General features: G+C 39.5%; 1 protein-coding gene across 1 annotated transcript in view; it reads right to left on the minus strand.

Annotated features, from left to right (window-relative positions):
* Positions 1-13,060: 13,060 nt before the first annotated feature.
* The window catches only part of man1a2 (mannosidase, alpha, class 1A, member 2), a 128,721-nt gene continuing 115,413 nt past the window's right edge, over positions 13,061-26,368 (minus strand). Inside the window, exon 13 of the mRNA XM_063050720.1 lies at positions 13,061-17,057. Within this exon, the coding sequence (XP_062906790.1) occupies positions 16,925-17,057 (133 nt within the window). The 3' untranslated portion in view covers positions 13,061-16,924. The remainder of the gene's footprint in view (positions 17,058-26,368) is intronic.

Raw genomic sequence — 26,368 nt, forward strand, 5'->3', positions numbered from 1 at the left:
ATTCACAGAAGCACTCTTGCGAACCTGCTCTGGACCCTCTCCAATGCCAGTACATCTTTTCTTAGATGCTCTGCTCTGTGGCCATATACAAGAAATCTTGAGTGTTGTTTGTATTTGTTCCAACACTTCCAGCTCAGATATTATTGCTTACTGCCTCTTCCTCAGCATACCCCTCAGCCACCCTGTCCCTTAATCCCCCGTTAAATCATCTCCTCTCCTTCACTGACCTCTATGCCTCTGAACCAATCCCACCGTCCAATCCTCCTCCCACCTGCATGCTGTAATTCAGCCTCATACTTCCTTTCTGTTCCAAGGGTCCTACTACCTATCTTTTTTTCTGCCTGCTGTTATCCCACCCCTGCACCAAGGAATATGCCCTATATCTCAAAGAATAATATTGGAAATAATTTTGCAATCTGCAAGGGTCATATCTTTGGCGACTTTTAAGCTGGCAGAAGGTTTCAATTGGGTGTACATTGGTGTCCAAAGTTTGTAGTCAGGAAAGAATCTTTCCCATGCCTTCTGCAAAAACAGCTGATCACCTGATCCTTTGGTGAGATGTGGGCAATAAGCCAATTCATAGTTTATTCCTTGCTACTCAGTTCATACTGATTTCAGGAAGGCAACATTTACCCTTCAAGACCAGTTGGAATGTCTACCAATGTAGTAATCCATGTGGGTAGTAGAATGGGAATCTTGTATCATAGATTATGCCAGTGCTAATCTCCAAGCAGATTTTGATTCCATCAGTCAAGGACTGCAGAGAATCCTCAAAGACTGCCCTCGAATCCTTTTCCTTTCCATGTCTGCTATAAAGCCATGCAAGCTAAGGGGAATGCCAAGGAGGTGGCAGTGGGCAAAAACATCTGTGCCCAAGCTAGAGGTGTTGGAATCAATAGAATACAGACTATGTAACTTGTATCTCGAAAAGAAGCCCTGAAGACTAGCTGAAAGTAGGGAAATGATGAGCTTGTGATGGCCTGGACTGCATTTACCACACACTGCTAATTCTCAGTCAAGATCAGAGCAGTTGCCATACCTAGCCCTGATGCAACTCATTAGAATATTTCCTAAAGTGCATCTGAGGAAGTACAAAAGAATCCACGTGGACACACCAAATCTGTTCACACATCCAAGCAAGTAAATATGTTGATGTGCCTTCTTTATTAATACTATCAGAGTGAAGAGACCTGGTGAGGTTACTGATGACACAAGATCCACAGATCATGGAATGAAGCTGGAAAGTTCATATCAGAGGTCTTGACCCAAAACATCAACTGTCTATTTATCTCCATAGATGTTCCTTGACATCTGAGCTCCTTGAACACTTTGAGGTTGCTAGTGAATGGTACCACAGAAATTAAAACTGTTGAGTTTCTCAACAGCAGCACCAATAATGAAGATAGTGGGCTGATCAACCGCCTCAGAACCTACAGAACTGCAGTAGAAGCAAGTCATCCTCAACACCAAATGACAAATAGTTTTAAAAAATATTTCCATTCTCTGCCAGAACCCGAGGTTCCCCTGTCACCAGTCTGCCACTTCCGACAGAGATGAGCATCAGCTCCTCATGAAGAGAGGAAAAAGAATTTGTGCATTGTATTGCACACTTGTCAGGATTTATGAAATGGCAATGCTTTATAAAAACTGTGCAAGTCATGTCTTAATGTACAGATAATGGAATCAATGAGGCTGGAGGTAGACACAAGAACATTTGCTCTGATTTACTAACACTGCTCAATACACTTCAGTCGATTAAATGTTATTAAACAACTGACAGGAAATTTAAGGCTAAGTCTTAATATTGTTCACCTGGCCTGAAAACATCAAAGCACTTGCATTCTTCCTTGGCATTTCTTTCTCAGCCAATCTCAGCTGGTATTAGTAACAGGAAATATTTCAACAAGTACTTTGCCTTATGACATTTTTCCCCCTGCACTGCAGGCTGTGAAGAAACTTTGACAAATACTGGTCTTAGAGTCATAGAGTACTACAGCACAGAAACAGGCCCTTCAGCCCATCTAGTCCATGCTGAACCATTGCCTAGTCCCATCAACCTGCAACCAGACCACAGCACCCCATATTCCCTGTCTTTCATGTACAATACCTATCCTAATTTCTCTTAAGTGTTGAAATTGGTAGAGAATAGAAGCTTTTTTTAAAACTTGGTTGTCATTCGGTGATGAGGACGTCTTGCTTCCACTACAGTCCTCTGGGTTCTGAGGTGGCGATGAGCCCATTGTCCTCATTATTGGTCCTGCTGTAGAATAGCATTCCATTCAGTCCCTCGAAATGACATCATTCTTGATTATTCTACAAGTTTCTTTTGTTATGAAATAACTTGAAATATGGCAAGAATTATTAGGATCTGTAATATATAAAATGACACGGTGTTAATAACAGGCCACCTACAGGTAAAAGCACACCATCTCTCCAAGTCAGTATATGACTCAAGTTTAATAAAAAAAATGTCAGAAGTAGGCTGCTAAATTCAAAGAGAAACATTTTAAGCTCTATATACATAATTCCAGTGGGAATTAAACACAATTAGTGGCAGAAATATTCTGAGGAGGACGAGTGATGGTATTTACATTGACAAAAGCTAACCAAGTATCAGAAAAAAATCACTGCAATTTCACCAATATTTACAAATGGAATGTAGAAATGATGATTAAATTCTGCTTGTAGGTGTCAAAACATTTGTTATTATGACAATAATAGAAAACAAACATTATAAAGTTTTCCAATATTTGTATGGAAAATATATATTTTCTTGTAAGACTTCTTGGGCCTCTATTACCTTATAAGACTCCCTTGAGAAGCTGATTAGAAATGGAAGAATTTCACACTTCAAAGTTTTCTTGTGTCTCAATGTACAATTAAGGCCTCTTCAATACTGAAACAAATAATTTCCAATATAATCATTTGAGTATTCTATTACTTTTCACGAAAGACTTCCAAATTTCAGCATCTATTGATTTTCACTTCACTATCAGTAGTGAAAAGTACACATCATGCTGAATGGTACATTATACAATGATATTTTAGGTACATGTATATCAACAATACTACAGAATAGCTTTCTGCCATTGTAGCAACCCAGAGACTTAGACTAATCACTTGCAAGTTCAAATCCTATCAGAATTAAAATGTAGTTAATAAATAAAACCAGGATCAATGACAATGAAACCATTAATGCATCATAAAATATATATGGCTTTAGGCAAGAAAGTGGGTTTGGGGTTTATGTAACACTAGGTACAAAAAAATTATCTAGTTGACTCACTCCCAACTATTCTTTATGAGTTATATCAAAAACAGATTTAACAGATGGATTCTGACATTTCAAGATCTTTTACCATTACTTTCTCAAAGACAATTAGAAATTGAGGTTAAACATAGTGCGAATTGAAAACAATCTGGAATACCTTACCAGTGCACCTGCCACATCATATTCCAGAACAACAATCCTGAATTGTGAAGCTCAGCTAGGTTTTAGTACAGAAATGGACGAACTACTTCCATTGACTTTGATGCTACCATCCACTAGCAATCATTCTATACCTTATCTGTAGGGAGGAGGGGGAGGGTTGTAGTTAAGGCCAATTTTACCCCAACCTTAAGACCCTGTGGGCCCGCTGGTGGCGTAGTGGCATCAGCGCTTGGACTGCGGGGCGGAGGTTCCGAGTTCGAACCCAGCCGGCTCCCCTGCATGCTTTCCATCCGTGTGGGGTTAAGAGCTGATGATCTCTTTGAAAAAAAAACTCACCCAGCAGAAGGCAATGGCAAACCACTGCTGTAACTTGCCTAGTATGCGATTTCCCACTACGTCAGAGCAGCGTGTGAGAAAGTCGTCCGCTACAGGGAAAAATTCTGGACAGAACCTTCATCATTATTAAGACCCTTTACCTTGAATTGTTAAATTACAATTTAAACTTCCCAAGTCCAATTGTCTGTACCTTTGAGAATACTCTTGCATCATCTGCCTTCTCAAAGTTTTGAGTGGAAATGTCAACAAAGTATTTCCATTGTAACAAACTTATACAACTCTTACTATGTCTTTATAGTTACACTTATCTTTTAGTTACGTAGTATCCAATTACTTTTAGTTCTTGAAAAGCTTTATATTTGGGATACATGCCATGGGTGATTAATAGAATTATCAGCCAGATCCATCAACATTTCTGCTCATGCGATTGTTATGTTTAAGCACATAAATACACATTTATTTGCTGTTGAATATTACATCCTTGAAGTAGGAGCTCTTGCATCAGGCTAAGTAATAACTTACAAGGGGTATGATGTAATTCTAAAAATTTAATTGCTTCTATACTCCTTCTGTCTTTAAGTGTAAATTGTGTAAATTCTTTCTGGAATGCTGCAATCAACAGAGCAAAAATGTACAGGTTGAGCACCCCTTAACCAAAACGCTAGGGACGGAAAGTGTTTGAATTTTGGAATATACAGTATAATGAGATAGCTTGGGATCACCATCACTTCCGATTCTGAATTTATGTCCTACAGGTAAGCAGTCTGTCTTACACTTGTTCATCACACATATGTACCCAAGAGTAAAAATTATTACATACCATTAATATAATGAAAATACAACGCGTGCAAGGCAACAAAAGCGGCATGGTAGCATCGAGAGAATACCTGAATCAGCTGTTGAACAGCAACAACAGCGGGCTTTCACTCTCCACCTAGGATGCTGTGTTTTGATTGAATTGAATTGACTTTATTTCTTACATCCTTCACATACATGAGCAATAAAAACCTTTACATTATATCTCTGTCTAAACGTGCAATCATAGCAATTTATAATAAATAGAACAGTCAATGTAACATAGAAATACACTCAAATCAGCGTGAGTTAATTAGTCTGATGGCCTGGTGGAAGAAGCTGTCCTGGAGCATGTTGGTCTTGGCTTTTAAGCTGCGGTACCTTTTCCCAGATGGTAGCAGCTGAAATAGATTGTGGTTGGGGTGACTCGGGTCCACAATGATCCTACGGACCCTTTTTACACACTTGTCCTTGTAAATGTCCTGGATCATGGGAAGTTCACATCTACAGATGCGCTGGGCTGTCTGTAACACTCTCTGCAGAGTCCTGTGATTAAGGAAGGTACAGATCCCATACCAGGCAGTGATGCAGCCAGTCAGGATACTCCCAAATGTGCCCCTGTAGAAAGTCCTTAAGGTTTGGGGGCCCATACCAAACTTCCTCAGCCGTCTGAGGTAAAAGAGGTGCTGTTGTGCCTTTTTCACGACACAGCTAGTTTGTAGAAACCATGCGAGGTCCTCGGTGATGTGGATGTCGAGGAACTTAAAGCTGTTTACCCTCTCAACCCCAGATCCATTGATGTCAATAGGGGTTAGCCCGTCTCCATTCCTCCTGTAATCCACAAACAGCTCCTTTGTTTTTGCTACATTGAGGGAGAAGTGGTTTTCTTGACTCCACTGTGTCAGAGAGATGACTTCTTCCCTGTAGGCCACCTGGTTAATGTTTGAGATTAGGCAAATCAACGTAGTGTCATCGGCAAATTTAATTATCAGATTAGAGCTGTAGGTGTTGATGGAGTCATGGGTGCACAGGGAGTACAGGAGGGGACTTAGTACACAGCCCTGAGTGGCTCCTGTGTTGAGGGTCAGAAGGGCAGAGGTGAGGGAGCCCACTCTTACCATCTGCCAGCTATCTGACAGGAAGTCCAGAATCCAGCTACACAAGGCAGGTACAGGACCAAGGTCTCTGAGCTTCCTGTGGCACCAAGATGGAATTACGGTGTTGAATGCTGAGCTGTAGTCCGAGAACAGCATTCTCACATAGGCAATCTTCTTCACCAGATCTGCAATAACGGTATGTAGAGCAATGGCTATTGCATCGTCTGTCGATCGGTTATGGTGGTAAGCGAATTGTAGGGGGTCCAGATTAAAAGGTTACAGTCCACTGTATTCCTATTTTACTTTTTTTTTAAAAAAGGTTTTTTTTTGTAAAGTATAAAAACAATCAGCATTGTAGACTTGTTCTGTGTTAGATCTTCATCAACAATGCTTAAATAAATGTAATGCCATTGTGTAAGGCAGAAAAACAATCAGCGTCACAGACTTGTTCTGGTGCTAGCTTTTCCTGATCAGCAGATGCTACAAAAATTTTATGCCATACCTTTTCTTAAATTTCTGCAACCAGCCTACTGAATATTCGCAATTACCTTCAAATTTCAGTTCGTTGTGATAGACCTTTGCTTGTTTAATGATCAGCATACCAATAAGTGGCATATGTTCACTGACAGTGATTATACACGATTGAGATCTTGATTTTTTGCTGTGTGCAATTATTCTATTTTTCATTAACTTTGTTTATTACATATGTGAGATCACTTCTCAGAACTGTCTGCGGCGCGCAGAGACCTGCGCATCCCCAGGAACCTTTACAGGTTCTTGGGGAATTTTCCATTTGTGACATCATGTCAGCGCTCAAAAACATTCAGATTTCGAAGGTTGTGAGATTTTGGAATTTCGTATAAGGGGTGCTCAACCTGTATTTACTTTCTTAGTCAATGTGTACAATCCACATAACTAAACAATTGGCAACTGGAATGAACTGTTCTATGCTTTTCACCAAATGCTGGAATAATCCTATAGAGTTTATACTATGGATAAAAAATAACTTAAGTGCTAACTTCACCGAAATCACCAACAAGAGAAAATCTGCAGATGCTGGAAATCCAAGCAACACACATAAAATGCTGGAGGAACGCAGCATGCCAGGCAGCATCTGTGGAAAAAAGCACGGTGAAACCCTTCGGCAGAACCATTTTATGTGTGTTCAACAAAATGTCAGTTTTCCATCTGTTGGTATCAGACTCTTTGTATCATTTTGTCATGCAAGATTTCACAGGCTGGAACCTACTTCCAAAATAAGTCGGCATTTTAGCAGGACAAGTAAATCACAGAATTATGCATTCTAAATATGACACAGTATTTGTGGATATGTTAGAAACCAGTTAAACAAGGATTTTATCACTTTATTCTGCACTCATATTTTAACTCGTACGATCTCAATGCATTGTTGTAATGGTTGATTATATGAACAGTATGCAAGACAAGTTTTTCTGCTGTACCTCAGTACATGTGACAATAACCAATTTACTAATTTTACCTACAAGTGGTATAATACTCTGCTCCTACACAAAAAATATTCATCCATACAAGCAGTTTTCAACAGAAGATTCTTTCTTGCTTTCAAATGAAATGTAAATATAAGAATGAACTCAAACTAGTAAAGCTTTTTTACCCCGAATGCAGTGAGAATCTAGATAGAACTGATACATCTGAATAAGAGGTGCTTGAACAATATCTGGAATTTTCATCTGGAATACATTTAAAGTATGTCCCTGGTTTTCCATTAATCAGAACTGATAGTTTTTTCCCTCTAAAGCCGTAAATGTTATCAATTATTGACACAGTTTAATTAAAGCATATACAGAGCTGAAAGTAGTCTCGACAAAATAAATATCAAAAGCAATTTCAGGGATAATCATCATCACATAAAAATTAAACTAGTTTAAGAGAGCTCTCAAATACATATTTTAAATTCATTATTCATTGGATACTGTTTTGGCTAGTTACTTTTACAGCCTTCATCTAAAATCTGCCGTGTTCATTCTTGGCCTGTACAGGGATCCAAAAGTAAATAATGTCACCCATCTCATTTTACTACTGCCAAATGGAAAAGTGATTGAAGATACAAAACAAAATTCTATAGTTTCTACATTCTTCATCCAACATGCACAAAAACTTTTGATACAAATGCAAGAATTTCATTCAGCGTAGCAAATCCACTCAGCAGATTTAAATCTAACATGATTTAACATAAATCTAACAGAAGCAAAATACTGCAGATGGTGGAAGTATTAGCATTCCTTCTATTGACAATTTTTATAAGTAAAATTGGTTTTCATTCACAAATTTTTGACCTTTTACAACTTGCACCAAAAATCATTTAGAAGTACAGCAGGCAATATTTCCACATTGATAATTATCACATTCTAGATTTAACCAAGAATAATGTAAAAATGTGGTAAGCACACTTTCATCTAGAGAACACCATCCATCATATTTAATAGAGATGTGATGTGGCCTATCTACACAATGCAATGCAGCAACTCAGCAAGGTTTCTTCAGCAGCTCATCCTAAACCAATGAATGCTGTATACTAGAAAGAGAAGGGCAAGAAGGAGTAAAGAAACATCATCACTTCAAAATTCCATCTAAATCACATACTATCCAGACTTGGAAATACAATATATTGCCCACTGGTCAGCAATTGCTGCTCAAAATGCTGGAACTCCATACCCAATAATACTGTGGAAGTACACTTAATACACTATGATTCAGTGCAGATCACCACCATCCTGAGGATAACTAAGGATGCACAAAGCAATATACTGATCGTTTCAATGATTGCCACATCTCATAGAAATATTTTTTAAAAAAGCTAGTTTATCAGATGCTTATTATTTTACTTTGCTATCACCCGTCAGTGATAGACAAAATGCCACCTCCATTGTTGACCAATTTCAGTGACAAATTGACAGATAGAGAACACTATTGTACTTATGTTAAGTCCATTTTTTTTCTTTAAGAGTTGCATTAAATAATAATAGAATTTGTATTTACAATACTCACTTCCATCTCTAACTTTTCAAAATTACTACAGGTCAACCTTCACTAATCAAACTACCTGTAATTGGGTTTCTTCGATAATCCGGCTCTGATTATGCTTAATGTGATCCTTCTGTAATTCAGTATCTTCACTAATCTGGCACTCCTCAGGTCCCAATGGTGCTGGATTAGTGAAGGTCGACCTGTATTTTGAGATTTCTTCAAAGCTATTATGCTATTTTGAATTAAAATATTAAAATATGCTATTTTGAATTGTGCTCATACATTGCTGTTAAGAGAATATTAGTCATTGCCAGTGGAGCACCAAAATGAAAAGTACATTATCTTTAGAGACCAATATCTAATTCAAGCACAATTCGAATTCAGTGACCATGCAATGTTTAATTTGTTCAGATTTTCAAGGAAGGGGACCGTTAAAAAGGAAATATTCTAACTATTATTCAAGACAATCTGAATTTCTTTTAAATACATCTGCTGCAATTCTCACACTTCCATTCTTTCCACCTAAATTCCCAGTTCATTCACAGGAAAAGACGCAAAAAATTTAAGATTAACTGTGACAAGAATTCATATTTTTGACACAAATATATCAAATGGAGTAAAAATAGGCTATCCAGTCTTTTCAGCTTACTCCGTCATTCAACATAATCTGATCAATCATGATCAAGGCTACAGATCACAACCTTCTTCAGCTCCATTTTCCAACACAATCACCATACACTGACTCTTTTAATAACCATAAACCCGTCAATCACTTCTGAATAACTGACCTTCCTCAGGCGTCTAGGTCCTAAATTATTACTCATTTTCAATTATATCCACTATTGACAGAGCTTAGTAAGAGGGAATATCCTCTCTGCAGGTTTGTGCATTTTCTCGTGTGAAGACACTAGTTGTTTAGATACTCTGATTTTTCCTTATTCCCATTATAAGAAAATAATTGTCTGAATGTAAGGTGCCCCCACTTTCTCAACTGGCTGATTTATAGAGGTTCTTATATTTTGTGTTAATGTTTTTTGCCAGTCTACTCATAATCTATCTTGTCTTCATGATTTTTGTTACTAAGTTCTAGATTTATTATTTAAATTTATTTCTATTATTTCTGAAAACTTTAAAAGCCTCTGAGGCTCTCTTTAATTTCTCGTGTGACGAGAATACACATAAAATTAAGATGTTTGCTGGCCTGGGTTAGCATCAGTGGCATCAGCAGTTGGTCTGCCACCTGTCCCCAGGGGAAGGAGAGATAAAGAACAATGAAGCAGCATCTGGAGATGTGTAATGAAGGGACGGGAGAGAGAGCTGTCTGGAGCGGCTCCCCCCTTTAAACCCTGAACTGTTTGAAGTGATGGACAGGCGACTTGGAGATGTGTAATGAAGGGACGGGAGAGAGAGCTGTCTGGAGCGGCTCCCCCTTTGAACCCTGAACTGTTTGAAGTGATGGACAGGCGATACCCCAGCAGGGGGATAAAAAGGGACAGGTTCGCTAAGGCAGGACACACACGACACCCGAGGTAACGAGACCCTGGAAGCGGTGCGCCTCTCACGAGTCGGTGGGAAGTACCGGACCTTAAACGCACAGGGTGGAAAGGTACGATCAGCAGGAACCCGGTGTGTGTCCACCCTCGCTTGGGTGCCGGGTTCACTGCAGAGGATCGACCGCATCTGGAGGAGGGGTCACAGTCAGTGACCTCAGGTGACATCACCAAGGACCTGCCCGAAAGCTGCTTGTGAGCAATATCGCCGATCTGTGAGTGGAAGCCGTGTCTGAATGATCAGTCGTTCCTGTTCTCTCTCTCCCTCCCCCCACGTTGTCCATCGCCATGGCAACGATTACTGTGAACTGAACTAAATTGGACTGAACTTTTGTGTCACTTTGAAATTTAGTCATTTACCCCTAGACAACGATAGAGCTTGATTGATGCTGTTATCTTAATTCTGTGCACATGTGTGTTTATCATTGCTGAACTGTTGCATTTATTATCCTTTCGATTACTGTGTTGCTTGTTTCTTTAATAAAACTTTCTTAGTTCTAGTAATCCAGACTCCAACTGAGTGATCCATTTCTGCTGGTTTGGCAACCCAGTTACAGAGTACGTAACACTCGTTAGCCACCAATGAATCACTTTGCATTTGTGCCAAAAAGGAGTTATTTTGCAACTTGTGCAGTGCTTGTAAATGTTAACCAATGTCCCATCAACATGCGTAGTTTGCAATATTTTCCTAACCAATCACTGCCAACTCTTCTCTCTGACCTTCACAATTTTCTTTAGATTTAAGATCCAAGTTCTCAATCAAATAATATCACTTTTGAATGCAACGTGAAATTCTGTCCTATTTCAGTTACCCAACCGAAGACCCAGGCACAAAACAATCCAAAATATCCTCCTAAGTTGGTTCCTCAATATATTGATCCAGAAAAGCCATCTTGTAGATATTCCATAAATACATCATCACATTAATAACCTACAAGCTATAACAGTCAGAAAGGAGTCCCTGTGGAATTTGTAGGAAGAGGTGCAGTCGACGTTTCAGGCCGAGACCCTTCGTCAGGACTAACTGAAGGAAGAGTGAGTAAGGGATTTGAAAGCTGGAGGGGGAGGGGGAGATCCAAAATGATAGGAGAAGACAGGAGGGGGAGGGATAGAGCTGAGAGCTGGACAGGTGATAGGCAAAAGGGGATACGAGAGGATCATGGGACAGGAGGTCTGGGAAGAAAGACAAGGGGGGGTGGGGGGTGACCGAGAGGATGGGCAAGAGGTATATTCAGAGGGACAGAGGAAGAAAAAGGAGAGAGAGAGAAAGAATGTGTGCATAAAAATGAGTAACAGATGGGGTACGAGGGGGAGGTGGGGCCTTAGCAGAAGTTGGAGAAGTCGATGTTCATGCCATCAGGTTGGAGGCTACCCAGACGGAATATAAGGTGTTGTTCTTCCAACCTGAGTGTGGCTTCATCTTTACAGTAGAGGAGGCCGTGGATAGACATGTCAGAATGGGAATGGGATGTGGAATTAAAATGTGTGGCCACTGGGAGATCCTGCTTTCTCTGGCGGACAGAGCGTAGATGTTCAGCAAAGCGGTCTCCCAGTCTGCGTTGGGTCTCGCCAATATATAAAAGGCCACATCAGGAGCACCGGACGCAGTACATCACCCCAGCCGACTCACAGGTGAAGTGGTGCCTCACCTGGAAGGACTGTTTGGAGCCCTGAATGGTGGTAAGGGAGGAAGTGTAAGGGCATGTGTAGCACTTGTTCCGCTTACACGGATAAGTGCCAGGAGGGAGATCAGTGGGGAGGGATGGGGGGGACGAATGGACAAGGGAGTTGTGTAGGGAGCGATCCCTGCGGAATGCAGAGAGAGGCGGGGAGGGAAAGATGTGCTTAGTGGTGGGATCCCGTTGGAGGTGGCGGAAGTTACGGAGAATAATATGTTGGACCCGGAGGCTGGTGGGGTGGTAGGTGAGGACCAGGGGAACCCTATTCCTAGTGGGGTGGTGGGAGGATGGAGTGAGAGCAGATGTACATGAAATGGGGGAGATGCATTTAAGAGCAGAGTTGATATCAGTGGGGAGGGATGGGGGGGACAAATGGACACTGATCTCCCTCCTGGCACTTATCCGTGTAAGCGGAACAAGTGCTACACATGCCCTTACACTTCCTCCCTCACCACCATTCAGGGCCCCAAACAGTCCTTCCAGGTGAGGCATCACTTCACCTGTGAATCGACTGGGGTGATATACTGCGTCCGGTGCTCCCGATGTGGCCTTTTATATATTGGCGAGACCCGACGCAGACTGGGAGACCGCTTTGCTGAACATCTACGCTCTGTCCACCAGAGAAAGCAGGATCTCCCAGTGGCCACACATTTTAATTCCACATCCCATTCCCATTCTGACATGTCTATCCACGGCCTCCTCTACTGTAAAGATGAAGCCACACTCAGGTTGGAGGAACAACACCTTATATTCCGTCTGGGTTGCCTCCATCCTGATGGCATGAACATCGACTTCTCTAACTTCCGCTAAAGCCCCACCTCCCCCTCGTACCCCATCTGTTACTCATTTTTATGCACACATTCTTTCTCTCACTCTCTTTTTTCTCCCTCTGTCCCTTTGAATATACCTCTTGCCCATCCTCTGGGTAACCACCCCCCCCTTGTCTTTCTTCCCGGACCTCCTGTCCCATGATCCTCTCGTATCCCCTTTTGCCTATCACCTGTCCAGCTCTTGGCTCTATCCCTCCCCCTCCTGTCTTCTCCTATCATTTTGGATCTCCCCCTCCCCCTCCAACTTTCAAATCCCTTACTCACTCTTCCTTCAGTTAGTCCTGACGAAGGGTCTCGGCCTGAAACGTCGACTGCACCTCTTCCTACAGATGCTGCTTGGCCTGCTGCGTTCACCAGCAACTTTGATGTATGTTGCTTGAATTTCCAGCATCTGCAGAATTCCTGTTGTTCCCTGTGGAATTTGCATATTCTCACCATGACTGCATGGCTTCCCATTGATGCGTCTGTGTCCTCCCACTTCCCAGGTTAATTAACTGCTGTATATTGGCCATGGTGTGTAGGTTTGTGGTAGAATCTGAGGGGAGTTCACGGGAATGGGATGAGAATAGGATCAACATAGGGCTAATGTAAAGAGTGTTTACTGGTTTGTGTGGACTCAGCATGGGTGTGTTTCCATGCTGTATGACTCTGAACCACCACCGATTTACTCATCCTGTACTAATGTCACATAGTGGAATCAAAGGTTATTCTCCCATGGACCCTTCTCACTAAACACACTTAAGTACCAAACTCACACACTGAAGGTTACAGTGTATTAAAAGCAGTGTGGTTTCTGAGCCTCTCACTTTAAACTCCCAAACAACGTAAGTTAGCTGACTTCACACAATCTTAATTCGTAACAGGCTCTTCAGTTATAAAGTGGGATTTTTCAGGATAGTTGTTATCAAATTAGATTCCCAGTTAAGAGATTCAAATCTATAAATTCATCACTACTGAATCACTAGATTTCACTACAAAGCCTAAAATAAACAAAATCAAAAATGCATCGACTTGTTTGTAAAATGTTTGACACTGTGAAATTGCACCACAGTTTTTAAGGACTGTGGAGTCTGTACAATTAAATTCAGAATAAAAGGTCAACAGATTTCTATTTATTAAAGCAATCAAGAGGACAAAGGCAGGAAAATTAAATGGCTGAATGATACCGCTGCCTTCAGGGATCAAATACTATTTCTTACTTCAACAGATGTGATCTTGATATCGGTCTTCAGGATTAACTATAAATTTTTGCCTCTGTAGAATTTTATCAAAAAAGGTAACTCCTGCTGAGCCAGCTAAACTTCTAACAGCAATGGCAAAGTAGTTAACAACAATCACTTAATGAACAATACCTTGTATATTCCCATCAACTTCCTAGAGAAGTAAAGTTTTCTCGAGGTGGTGGTTGTTGAAGCAGGTAGGGACGGGTAGAGTATGGGCTGCATTGGTGGAAGACATCATTCTGCATCAACAACTTGAACTTGTATATTACCTTTAATGTAGAAAATCTTCCTGTACTTCACAAAGATAGCACAAAGGCAATGAAAAGCATATTTTAAATATTGAAAATAAGAGCTTCAGCAAAAGACAGTGAGGTTTGGATAGAGAATTGCAATGTTACAAATGTGGAAACTGAAATCACTTTTGATGAAATATTGACGGCATGACTAAATTACAGAATGGAGGAAATACATTACAGGAAAATAGCATGATCAATTAGGTCAAAGCTTGCTCAAAATTCAAGAACATGATTAAATAATGAAGCATTAATGTACAGACCTTGATTATGACCACTTAGACGCTGTTAAGGAAGGAACAGAAACCTCGTTTCAAATAATTAAAACTGAGTGAGTTCAGCAAATTTGACAAGTCATATGTTAAGGACTTGAGAGCAGAAAGATATTGCAGAGTGATACATTCCAAAAACAGTAGGATGGAAAAATAATGAAATAAGTTAGTTCAGGTATTCTACAAATAAAGCAAGCATCAGACAAATAAGAAAGTATGAAACAAGAAAAAGAAACTCCCTTAAAAAGAGAATAGAATCGTTATTTCAGGAACTATTCTGTTGAAATACATACCAAAAAAATTATCCATCTTACAACTGATGATAATAGTTTTCAACCAGGAAGATTGAGGATGTTTTTATAGGGGAAAATGTGATAACTGATTTTTGAAAGAGGACGATTCCAAACCATGCGGGTTAATAGGGACGTAAAATTGTCTGAACTGAAAGTGACCTCCAAACTCACTTTCAATGACTCTTTAAAACACATGTTCTCAGCATTTCTTTTATTTGCACACTTTGTCTTCTTTTGCACATTGGTTGTTTGTCTTTATTTATATATGATTGTTCATAGATTCTATTGTATTTCTTTATTGTTCCTGTAAATGCCTGCAAGAAAATGAACTTAAAGGTAGTATATAGTAATGTATACACAATTTACTTTGAACACAAAGTAGTCAGCAATTATCAGGGATGGAGTCAAAGGCACAACCATTCCACAGTCATCAATTACCAACTAAATGAATTAGTCCGCATTTTAAGCTTGGAAAATGTCAGGATGAGTACAGGATTGAGATTTCGGGTGTGAACATCTTTTTTTGCATTAGCAGGGCAGAAAAAATAAAATGGTAATAAGTTTTATTCACTTATTGGAATGCAGCTTCATGTTGCAATAAGTAGGCTCTTAAAATAAAGATTTCCTCTTCTCTTCCAAAGAATCTTTTCCATTAATTACGGAGTTCGTGGGGGAAGAAGGGGATACATCCTACCTGAACTTATAGTAGACACTAGCTAATACAGTAAACAATAAAACCTCAGACATCAGTGGTTTTCTTTAATTAGGTACACCTTTGTTTCAGTATGCATACATTCTACTCCCAATAATTCAAAGTCACATTTGCACTGAAGAGATAAATTACCCATGAATTTGAATTAAGCATAAATAATACATCATGCTGAGAATTGAGTTAAAAAAATTTGAAATTCCAGATAATTTAAGCAACCGAGTTAAGAGGAGCAGATTGTATAAACTAAATATATCCTTCAGTTTGGGGAAATGAAAAACAATCAAACTTTCTGTAGGTATCATTCAGGGTTAAATGCTTTACAGACCTTGATTAAGTGATGCTTACAACACAAATGATCAATTCCTCTTTTAATACTGTAAAAGGTGTGTACCAAATCCAGGAAGTTTGATTAACTCTTATTTGGACCTTTATTCACCGCTGCTGAAGAGCAGTTTTTAAAATCTTGATCACCGCCAATTATGAACTAAAAGGAAAGCAAGGATCAAACTTAGCCATCTTTTAATTATTTTACCACAATGAAGTGGTTCAGTCTCAAATGTGGTGCTAACTTTCTGCCTCTTTTGGAAACGAATACTGCAGACTAATAAGTGCTACAGCTTTTCTGTCCAAATGAAAACACATATCCTGGAAAAAGAACACCTTTTTACAACACTGGAAAATACACTAAAAGATTTAATTCTTTCCGAAGTAAACCAAGACTTACAGTTAGCTAGGTGTTCTCATTTGAAAGTGATACCAATATTTTTGAAAAAAATCAATGCAAAGACTCCTTTATGGGTAAAGAAAATTTGCAAGGTGCAGAAATTTTTACAAGCACATTTATAATGGTAAGATTCCAACAATCAAACCCAAGATATCAGCAATCATATGCTACATCAGAATTGGAACAAACCCTCTGTTTAACATGGAGGCAGCCTTTTGCAAGGATTTTCCCTGCAAAAATTGAAAGATCTTCATTTTAATTTGATAGGAAGAACCACATGTCGGAAACTCCACAAAAGAGATACCATTTCTTTAAAAACTGAGGCTATTCCACTCTTGCCAGGGATTCAATGGCTTTAGGTAGTGCAGAAGAAAAATATCCTGTACTACTTACATACATCTAGTGCTGTTAAGCTTTCTTTGAACATCAGTCATAAAGTTAATTGTACAGCATTCACACTGTACTGATTGCCAACTACACCATAGTAAACTTGTACATTCATTGTACTCTGCTGTGAAAGATGTATTCCCTCAGTAGTCCACATCTTTCTTACATGATTTAATCTCAAATCATTCAAGTCTTACTGATTAGGATCCTTTCTTTTCTCTGAAGATTAGTTGCACTTGTCCTGCTAGCACTACGACAAAACAGTAGAGTTCACTTCCAGTTCTCTTGCAGTCTTCATTGAAGTACCATATTTCCAAACATGGTAGAGTTCATAGAACGTAAAATAGGAAGAGGGTGAGCTTCTGTATTAAAAACCCAATAGTCCAAGGGTAAGAGGTCATCACTAGAAAACAGGAGGTACAGGTACCTGAAATTAAAGAAAAGCATGTTTACATTAATTACAGCAGAAAATATGGATTAATTTTTTTTTAACTTGTGAGACATCTCTGCTCCATCACAGAGGTGATTACTTAACTGGGAGCACAGATGAACCAATGTCTGTTTGACTCAGTCCTGTAGGTTTTAGTAAACTAGCAATTTCAAGAGTGCAAGTGTGAACAGAAATTATTCCTAAAAAAAACCATTGAACAAAATATTGCACAAGAATTTATGTAGTATAGGCATCCATTAGTCTCGTGAGACCATGGATTTGCACCTTGGAAGGTTTCCAGGGCGCAGGCCTGGGCAAGGTTGTATGGAAGACCGGCAGTTGCCCATGCTGCAAGTCTCCCCTCTCCACGCCACCGATTTGTCCAAGGGAAGGGCACTAGGGCCGATACAGCTTAGCATCGGTGTCATCGCAGAGCAATGTGTGGTTAAGTGCCTTGCTCAAGGATACAACACGCTGCCTCAGCTGAGGCTCGAACTAGCAACCTTCAGATCACTAGAGCGACGCCTTAACCATTTGGCCACGTGCCAACACAATTTAAATGCTTGAAAATTGTGCATTTGCCTTTGTACAAATAATTTCTAATCATTTTTTACATAGCAATGCAACTAAGATCATTTTGTCTCTGGGAAACAAATTTTTAATTAAAACATGATCTATGAGTGAAAACATGAAATATTAAGGGAATTTATTAAATTGCTTTCTTATCTACATCAAAACTGGGGTACAAGGAGACACTATTGGAGTTGTGGGAGGAAGAAATTGGTGAGAGTTGAAAGCTGAGAACTGCAAAGGATATGGTCCAGTTCACAGTCATTCTCAGTATTTGTAGCATAAGCATCACCATATGTACCTTCTGCTCTCCTGCACTTTTAGCATGCTAAAGCGACTGATAACCAAATAATAGACATATTCAGCTAGAGGCCATTGAGCACGTCGCTTCATTATTCAATTAATTCAAATTTTACTTTAGTGCCACTTTACTGAATTTTATACACTTACTATCTCAAAATCTATTAATTTCAGTCTTGAATCTACTCATTGATAGAGCCCTACACCATTCTTGGTGAGAGAATTCCAACATTTCACTACCCTTTGGAGCAAATAAGGCATGACAGCCTCATTAGGAGCTTGAGGAGACTTGGCATGTTACAAAAGAATTACAAGTTTCTACACATATACTGTGCCCTTTTCTCACTGTTGCCATCAGGTTGGAGGTACAGAAGCCTGAAGGCACACACTCAGCGATTCAGGAACAGTTTCTTCCCTTCTGCCACCTGATTCCTAAATGGACATTGAAGCTTTGGACACTACCTTACTTTTTTAAAAATACACAGTATTTCTTTTTTTGCACGTTTTTAAAAATTTATTCAACATACATAATTGATTTACTTGTTTATTTATTGTTTTTATTTTATTTATTATTATTTTCTCTCTGCTAGATTATGTATTACATTGAACTGCTGTTGCTAAGTTAACAAATTTCACGTCACATGATGGTGATAATAACACTGATTCCGATCCTGAGAGCATTTTAACTGGTTGTGTTTCTGTGTGGTATGCAGAAGCCACTGCAAAGGATTGTGAAAAGCTGCAGAAAGTTGTAAACACAGCCAGCTCGATCGTGGGAACTGGCTTTCCCAGCAGAGGACACCTTCAAAAGCGGTGCCTCAAAAAGGCGGTATCCATCATTAAGGACCCCCATCACCAGAACATGACCTCTTCTCATGCCACCATCAAGGAGGTGGTACAGAAGCCTAAAGACACACACTCAACGTTTTGGGAACAGCTCCACCATCAGATTTCTGAATGGACAAAGAACCCATGAACACTACCTCACTATTTTTTGTACTACTTAATTTACTTTTTAATGCATATTTCTTAATGTAATTTAGTTTATTTTTATTATGTATTGCAAAGTACTGCTGCCAGAAAACAACAAAATTCATGACAAATGCTAATAATATTAAACCTGATTCTGAAGCAATTCCTTCTTACCTCGAATGGCTGATCTTGCATTTTGAGAGCATTGTCTCTAGTTCTAGATACCCAGTCAGAGGAAAAATAAACTATACATCTGTCATGTCCAGTGTTTTATCCATTTTGTATGTTTTAATCAGATCAACTATCATTCTTCAAAATTCTGGAATTACAGGCCTAGTCAGCTTAATACAGGAGCCCGAAGACCCCCACTCTTCCACAGAGATTCTGAACCATCCATAGACCCATGAACACCTCTTTATATTTTTGCACTATATATTTATTTTACAAGTTACCTTGCAATTTTGTGTCTTTGCACAGTACTGCTGCTGCAAAACAATAAATTTCATATCATAAGACAGTGATAACAAACCTATCTAATCCCAGCACCCCAGGAATCACCTGGTGAAACTTCAATACACTCTCTCAAATGTGAATTTATTCTTCAGAAAGGTGACTAGACCCATGCACGATATTCTAGATACAGTCTCACCAGGGCTGTATACACATACACAACATTTCTATTGTACCCAAATCTTCTGGCAATAAAACCAACAAACTATCTTCTCCCCTGAACATTTCTTGAAAGTTTGAATGATACAGAACACTCAGTTCACTTTTAAATCTCTCACTATTTAAATAATACTCTACTTTCTTCCACAAAGAAAACTTGCATCAAATGTTGAATAATGCAAATACATTAATTATGTCTACATCCTCCATTCAGCTCAAACCGCTACTAGCCTTCCTTAATCAAATAACTTAAGATATATTGTACTTGATGCCCTCTTCCCAGTCAATAATATAGACTGAACAGCTATGGTTCTAGCACCACTTCCTGTGGCAGCTCAGTGAAAATGACCTGTCTATTGCTTTCTCTGTCTTTCTTTCATTAACCAGTCTCCAATCCACTCTGGCGTATCACCCATAATGCCATATGATTCAATTATGCTTCATAATCTCTTCTGCTGCACCTGATAGGGTCCTCTACAAATCCAAATACACCATATTAACTAGTTTCCTCTTATCCATTTAATTACTTTGAACCTTTGACGTTTAACAGATTAGTCCAACATGTGCTCCCTTTCATAAATGCACGATGACTTCACCTAATCCTATTATTTTCCCAAGTGCCTTTACAAATTTATAAATAGAATACAGCATTTTCCCTGCTGCTGATGCTGTATGCCAGAAATGAAGCAGACAACTTCTGGATATGAAGAAAAGAGTGACTGCCTGAAAATTAAGGCACAACTTGACTACGCCTGGTATCAAGAAGCCCTGGTAAAACTCAATCAAGTAGGTCTTGGTACAAAAAGGAAGGACCTGGCGATTGCTCAATGTCAATGATCCCAATCTCAGGACATTAATACTTAATGTACCACCTAGTGTTGGCCCAATAAGTTCCACTTTAGTCTCATCTGATCACAAGGTCTTCTTCCACATTTACAGCATTTTCCTTAAGGCTGATTTATACTTCTGCGTAGTAGCGTACGCCATAGCCCACACAAGTGGCCTACGCCGTTGTGAGCATTTATACTTGTGCATTGGTGTGTCTGCATTGCTCTGCAATTCACCACCAAAACGCTAGTTGGCAGTGGGGTTTCTATGCCACTGTGTTGAATTTCTTTGTGTTGAAACTCAACATGAAGAAACTCAAACTTCAAACAATGGCGACAGAAACTGAAGGAGAGTGAATTTTCTGTGCTTGTCCGGCCACTGAGAGACATGGACAAGGAAATGCATATCAAATATTTTCGGATGTCGGCAGGTAGAGTTGACGACTTGGTTCATCGTCTCCAACCATTTATTTCACATTAGTGGATGCACAGTATACTCAAGAGACTGGCAATTACCATTCGAGTTTTAGCTTCAGGTGGAAGTCAACAGGCTGTAGCAGCACAGCTACAAACTGGCACAAGCACAGGGTTCTCCATAATTTCAGAGGTCTGGAAAGTTTTAAGGAAAGCATTGCAGCCAGAGTTCCTTCCCTGCCCTTCAGTCGCCCAAAGGGAACCTGGGAACCTATTGCAGCGTAGGAGGAAATGCAATGCTACCAAGCGGACCAATCACAGTTATTGCAGTCTGCGTTGCCACAACGCATAGTTACATTTTTGGGGAGGTGCATGTCAGGCTATGGCGCAGGGTATGCAGCTACGGCGTAGATTTGACGCAGAAGTATAAATTGGCCTTCACGGGCAAAGATATCTTTTTTTAGTGCTATGTGTGGCGTAAATCTAAATCTGCGCATCAGTCAGGTAACACCACCCTACAGTAAAGTATGACGGACATCATACTGTGGGGATGCGTTTCAGCAACAGATACTGGAAATATGGTCAGGATTAATAGGAAGATGGAGAGATAAGTACAAAGAGACACTGGATAAAAAAAAGTTAACCTCTGTCAGAATGCTTAAACTGGGGAGGAAGTTCATCTTTCAGCAGGACAGTGACCCAAAATGCACTGCCAGAGTAACCACGGAGTGGCTTCAAATGAAGAAAATTGATGTCCTAGAGTGGCCCAGTCAGAGTTCTGACCTTAACCCTATTGAACATCTCTAGCAAGACCTCAAGACTCCTGTCCACTGTCACTCCCAAACTAACAGGCAGAGCATGAGCAATTTTGCATGTAGCAATGGGCAAATCTTGCTCCATCACATTGTGCAAAGCTAACCGAGACTTATCCATAAAGACTGCTGGCTGTAAAAGCTGAGCTGAGAAAACTAAGTACGAACAAAGGGAGAATAAACAATTTTTGATCTGCTGACATTTCAGTGTTTGAATTTTTAGATTTTCATACTTGATAATTTTCCCCGTTTTTTAGGCTCTACTGTGGGGGGAAAAAAAAGAAATGCAATTCACAAATTAAAATTATCCGTTAAATTGCTTCAATATTAGGAAAAAAGTGAAGATCCCACTCAGGATACAAAAGTGATCTAGAACATATCCAAAGTTGAAGATTTTAAGTATGTTAATATGAAGAAGTTGTAATTGTTGATGCATGAATATTAAACTCCTAAAACACAGTTTTAAAGCTGACTTTCATCAAATAACCTCTGGACCAAAACTGGCATGTCCAATAGTTATCCCATAGGATCTACAAGAAATTAACAAAGCAAAGGGAATTTACTTGTTGCACACCATGGCATTCAACAATCCCTGAACTTCTTAGTGGGTATTTTCAATATATTTTTGTGACGCATTCAAAAAATAAAATAGCACAATCGGTCTGGAAGGAACCACAAATTTACAAGGGACAAAAATAATGCTGGGAATAAAATAAATTAGGACCAAGATACCCACCCAAGACAATCCAATTGCCCCTGCTTGGCCTATATCCCTTTAACTTTCCTATCCAAGTCATTTGTGTTGTTCTTGGAGTGACTAAACCATATCCTCAAGCAACAGGTGTACCACCCTGCATGAAGGTGTCCCCAGGTTCCTTTGAAATCTTTTCCATCTTACCTTCAATCTATGCTGTCCATTTTTTGAATCCCTTTCACCAGGAAAAGGTCTGTGCATTCACCTTATTTGTGCCTCTCAAGATTTTATACGTCACCCCTTGGACTCCTACACTCCAATGGATAAAGTCACAGCCTGTCAAAACTCGCCCTATAACTCAGGCCCTCAAGTGCTGAGGTTGAAGGTTCATCAGATTGATTGTGGGGTGGCATGTTCAATAAAAGAAGAAAAGAAACAGATTCTCCAGTTTAAAAATGAGAGGCAATCTCAATGAAACAAAAAATTCCAATAGGGCTTGACAAGGCCAATGCAGAATTAATGTTTCTTCCAGAATCAGGTCAAACTCAGAACAAGGTCAGCTGTTCAGGAGTGAGAAGAAGCTTCACCAAGAGATTAGTGAATATTTGAAATTTACTGCTCAAGAGGCTGTTGAGGTTTTCAGAATCAGGATTATTATCACTGAATTATGATGTGAATTTTTTTGTTTTGCAGCAGCAGTACAATGCCAAGACAAAAATAAATAAATAGCGCAAAGGAAGGAATACTGAGGGAGTGCTCATGGACCATTCAGAAGTCTGATGGCAACGGGGAAAAAGGTATGCCTGAATCACTAAGTGTGGGTCTTCAGGCTCCTGTTTCTCCTTCCTCATGGTGGTAACAAGGGGGCACGTCCTATATTGAGATAGTCCTTAAGGGTGGATGCTGGTTATGATGCTCACTTTATTCAAGATATTTACAGATGTTAAAGAGTAACAAAGGATGTGTGGTTAGTGAAGGAAAGACATGTGGAGGCAAAAGATCAGCCACAATCTTGTTGATTGGCAGAATAGACACAGGGGGTTGGATAGCCTGCATTTGTTTAATGTCTTATTTTCTTAAATTCTTTATTTATTTCAGTTAACACATGATCATAAGGCAGGCAATACTTTAACACTGTGCAGCGCCAATAATTATAACATACATAGATCAGAGAAAACAGATTGAAATTTAAATCATCATGCATTTCAACAACTGATTTTCTGAAAATCACAAGCTTAAATATTTCATTAATTATTGCAATAAATAGTTTCCAGCTAGTTTCCATTGATAAATATAATGAATCTTTCTATAGCCATATATTCTGTAATCAAGCGTAATTGTATTGGCTTGACTTCAGGTATTTATGAACTTGTCATAGCGTAAAATATACTTTGTTGCTGTTTGTGAGGCTATGTAATATTTCAGCAAATTACCCAATGCTACAGTAATCTTATGCATTGTAATTTCCTCAAAGAATCCAAAATTACATTTAATATAAAAATCTAAATACTCCATATTTCCTTACTACAAATACACTCGGTGGTTACTTTATTAAGTATACCGTACACCCGCTCATTAATGCAAGTATGAGGCAGCTATTTAATCGATAAAGGCATGCAGACATGGTCAAGAGGTTTAGTTGTTCTTCAGGCCAAACGTCAGAAATGGAAAGAAATGTCATCTAAGTGACTTTGACCACGGAACGATTGTTGGTTCCAGCTGGACTGATTTGAGTATCTCAAAAATTGCTGATCTGAACACTGATCAGAAACATTGACTCCGAAAGAGAATGGTGCAAAAAAAAACAAATCGAGTGAATGGTGGTTCTGTGGGTGAAAAAGCCTTGATAATGAGAGAGGTCAGAGAATGGTCAAAATGGTTCAAGCTGACAGGAAGGCAACAGTAATTCAAATAACCACACATTACAACAGTGATGTGTAGAAGAGCATCTTTGAACATACAGCATGTTGAATCTTGAAGTAGTTGGGCTACAGGAGCAGAAGACAGTGCATATATACTCAGTGGCCACTTTATTAGTAACAGGAAGTACCTAATAAAGTGACCACTGAGTGTATATTACAATCTTTATTTAGAATTAGATCATCTTTATTTACAATCAAAATTGAGGTTAGTTAGTTAAGTATTGAATTGCCTGTGGGCACGTGGCCAAATGGTTAAGGCATTGGACTAGCGACCTGAAGGTCGTGAGTTTGAGCCCCAGCCGAGGGAACGTGTTGTGTCCTTGAGCAAGGCACTTAATCACACATTGCTCTGCGACGACACTTGTGCCAATCTGTATGGGTCCTAATGCCCTTCCCTTGGAGAACATTGGTGTCATGGAGGGGGGAGACTTGCAGCATGGACAATTGCTGGTCTTCCATACAACCTTGCCCAGGCCTGCGCCCTGGAGAGTGAAGACTTTCCAGGCGCAGATCCATGGTCTCGCAAGACTAACGGATGCCTTAAATTGAATTGCCTGCCCAGGTAGGTTGATGATGTTGTAGCTGCTGGGTGTGCTCTGGTCACCTTATCACCAGACAGTAACAAGTGACAGAAACACTAAGGTCTTGCAACGTTGACTGTTTCATTTGGTTGATTTGGTTCAATCAGTCAAGGTGACGCATCCATCCAGGCAGAACATGTCATCTTCTCAGTATTGAGGTGATGGTAGAGGAGCTTGAATACCCGCACACAATGATTTCAGAAGAGTATCTTCCCCTTAGCCATCAGATTTCTAAAAGGTCCATGAATACTACCTCATTATTCATTTTTTTGCTCTATTCACTTTGTAGGCAATATTAGGTTTTGTCTTTACACTGCTGCCACAAAATAAGAAATTTCACATCATATAAGTCAGCAATAATAAACCTGGCTGTGAATTTGTAAGATCTTTATGAGGAACCTTCTTTGAGGCTGGCAGTATGTGCCACTGCATTGTACTGATGACAAGCTCTTGGCTATTGTTTCCAATAATTAGAGGCACAAACACAGAAAGCACTAATGATAACTACTGTGACATTTCAGACCTCATATATACTAAATACAATATAATACATAGATTATATGTACTATAGTATATATAGTATATCGATATCCTGCTGGGCCCAGGAAATGTGATTCAATACGTTAACAACCAGGAACTTAAACCCAAAACCTCTCAAATATTCTTTAGTAAACACAGTAAAAACACCATCCCTACTGTGAAACATGGTGACGGTTGTATCATGTTGTGGGGTTGCTTCACTGCAGCAGGCCTGGTAGGCTTGTGAAGGTAGAGGGTAAAATGAATACAGCAAAATACAGGGAAATCCTGGAGGAAACCTGATGCAGTCTGCAAGAGAACTGTGACTTGGGAGAAGATTTCTGTTCCAATTTTATGACCCCAAGCGTAAAGCCAAAGCTACACAAGAATGGCTTTAAAACAACAAAATTAATGTCCTGGAGTGGGCAAGACAGAGTCCAGACCTCAATCCAATTAAGAATCTGTGGCTGGACTTGAAAAGGGCTGTTCATTCACGATCCCCATGCAACAGAGCTTGAGCAGTTTTGTAAAGAAGAATGGGGAAAAATTGCAGTGTCCAGATGTGCAAAACTGATAGAGACCTATCCACACATACTCAAGATAGTAATTGCTGCCAAAGGTACATCTACTAAATACTGACTTGAAGGGCAGAATACTTAGGCAATCAATTATTTTGTATTTTAGATTTGTAATTAATTTAGATCACTCTGTAGGGATCTGTTTTCACTGACATGAGAGTCTTTTTCTGTTGATCATTATGAAAAGAAGCCAAATTAAATCCACTGTGATCCAATGTTATAAAACACGTAAACTTTCAGGGGGAGGAGGGAATAACTTTTAGAGGCACTGTAGGCTTAAATGTATAGATGAAATTATAAAAAAAAAGACAAGTGTTTTTAATTTCTTGTAAAGCTAAGGATGTTCAGATTGTCACCAACACTCTAACAAATCTCTGCAGAAGCACTGTTGAAAGTATCCCAACTGGTTGCATCACGGTCTGGTAAATTAGTTTGAATGCAGAATAGTGT

Source organism: Mobula hypostoma, chromosome 6, assembly GCF_963921235.1.
Source record: "Mobula hypostoma chromosome 6, sMobHyp1.1, whole genome shotgun sequence".
Taxonomy (NCBI): Eukaryota; Metazoa; Chordata; class Chondrichthyes; order Myliobatiformes; family Myliobatidae; genus Mobula; species Mobula hypostoma.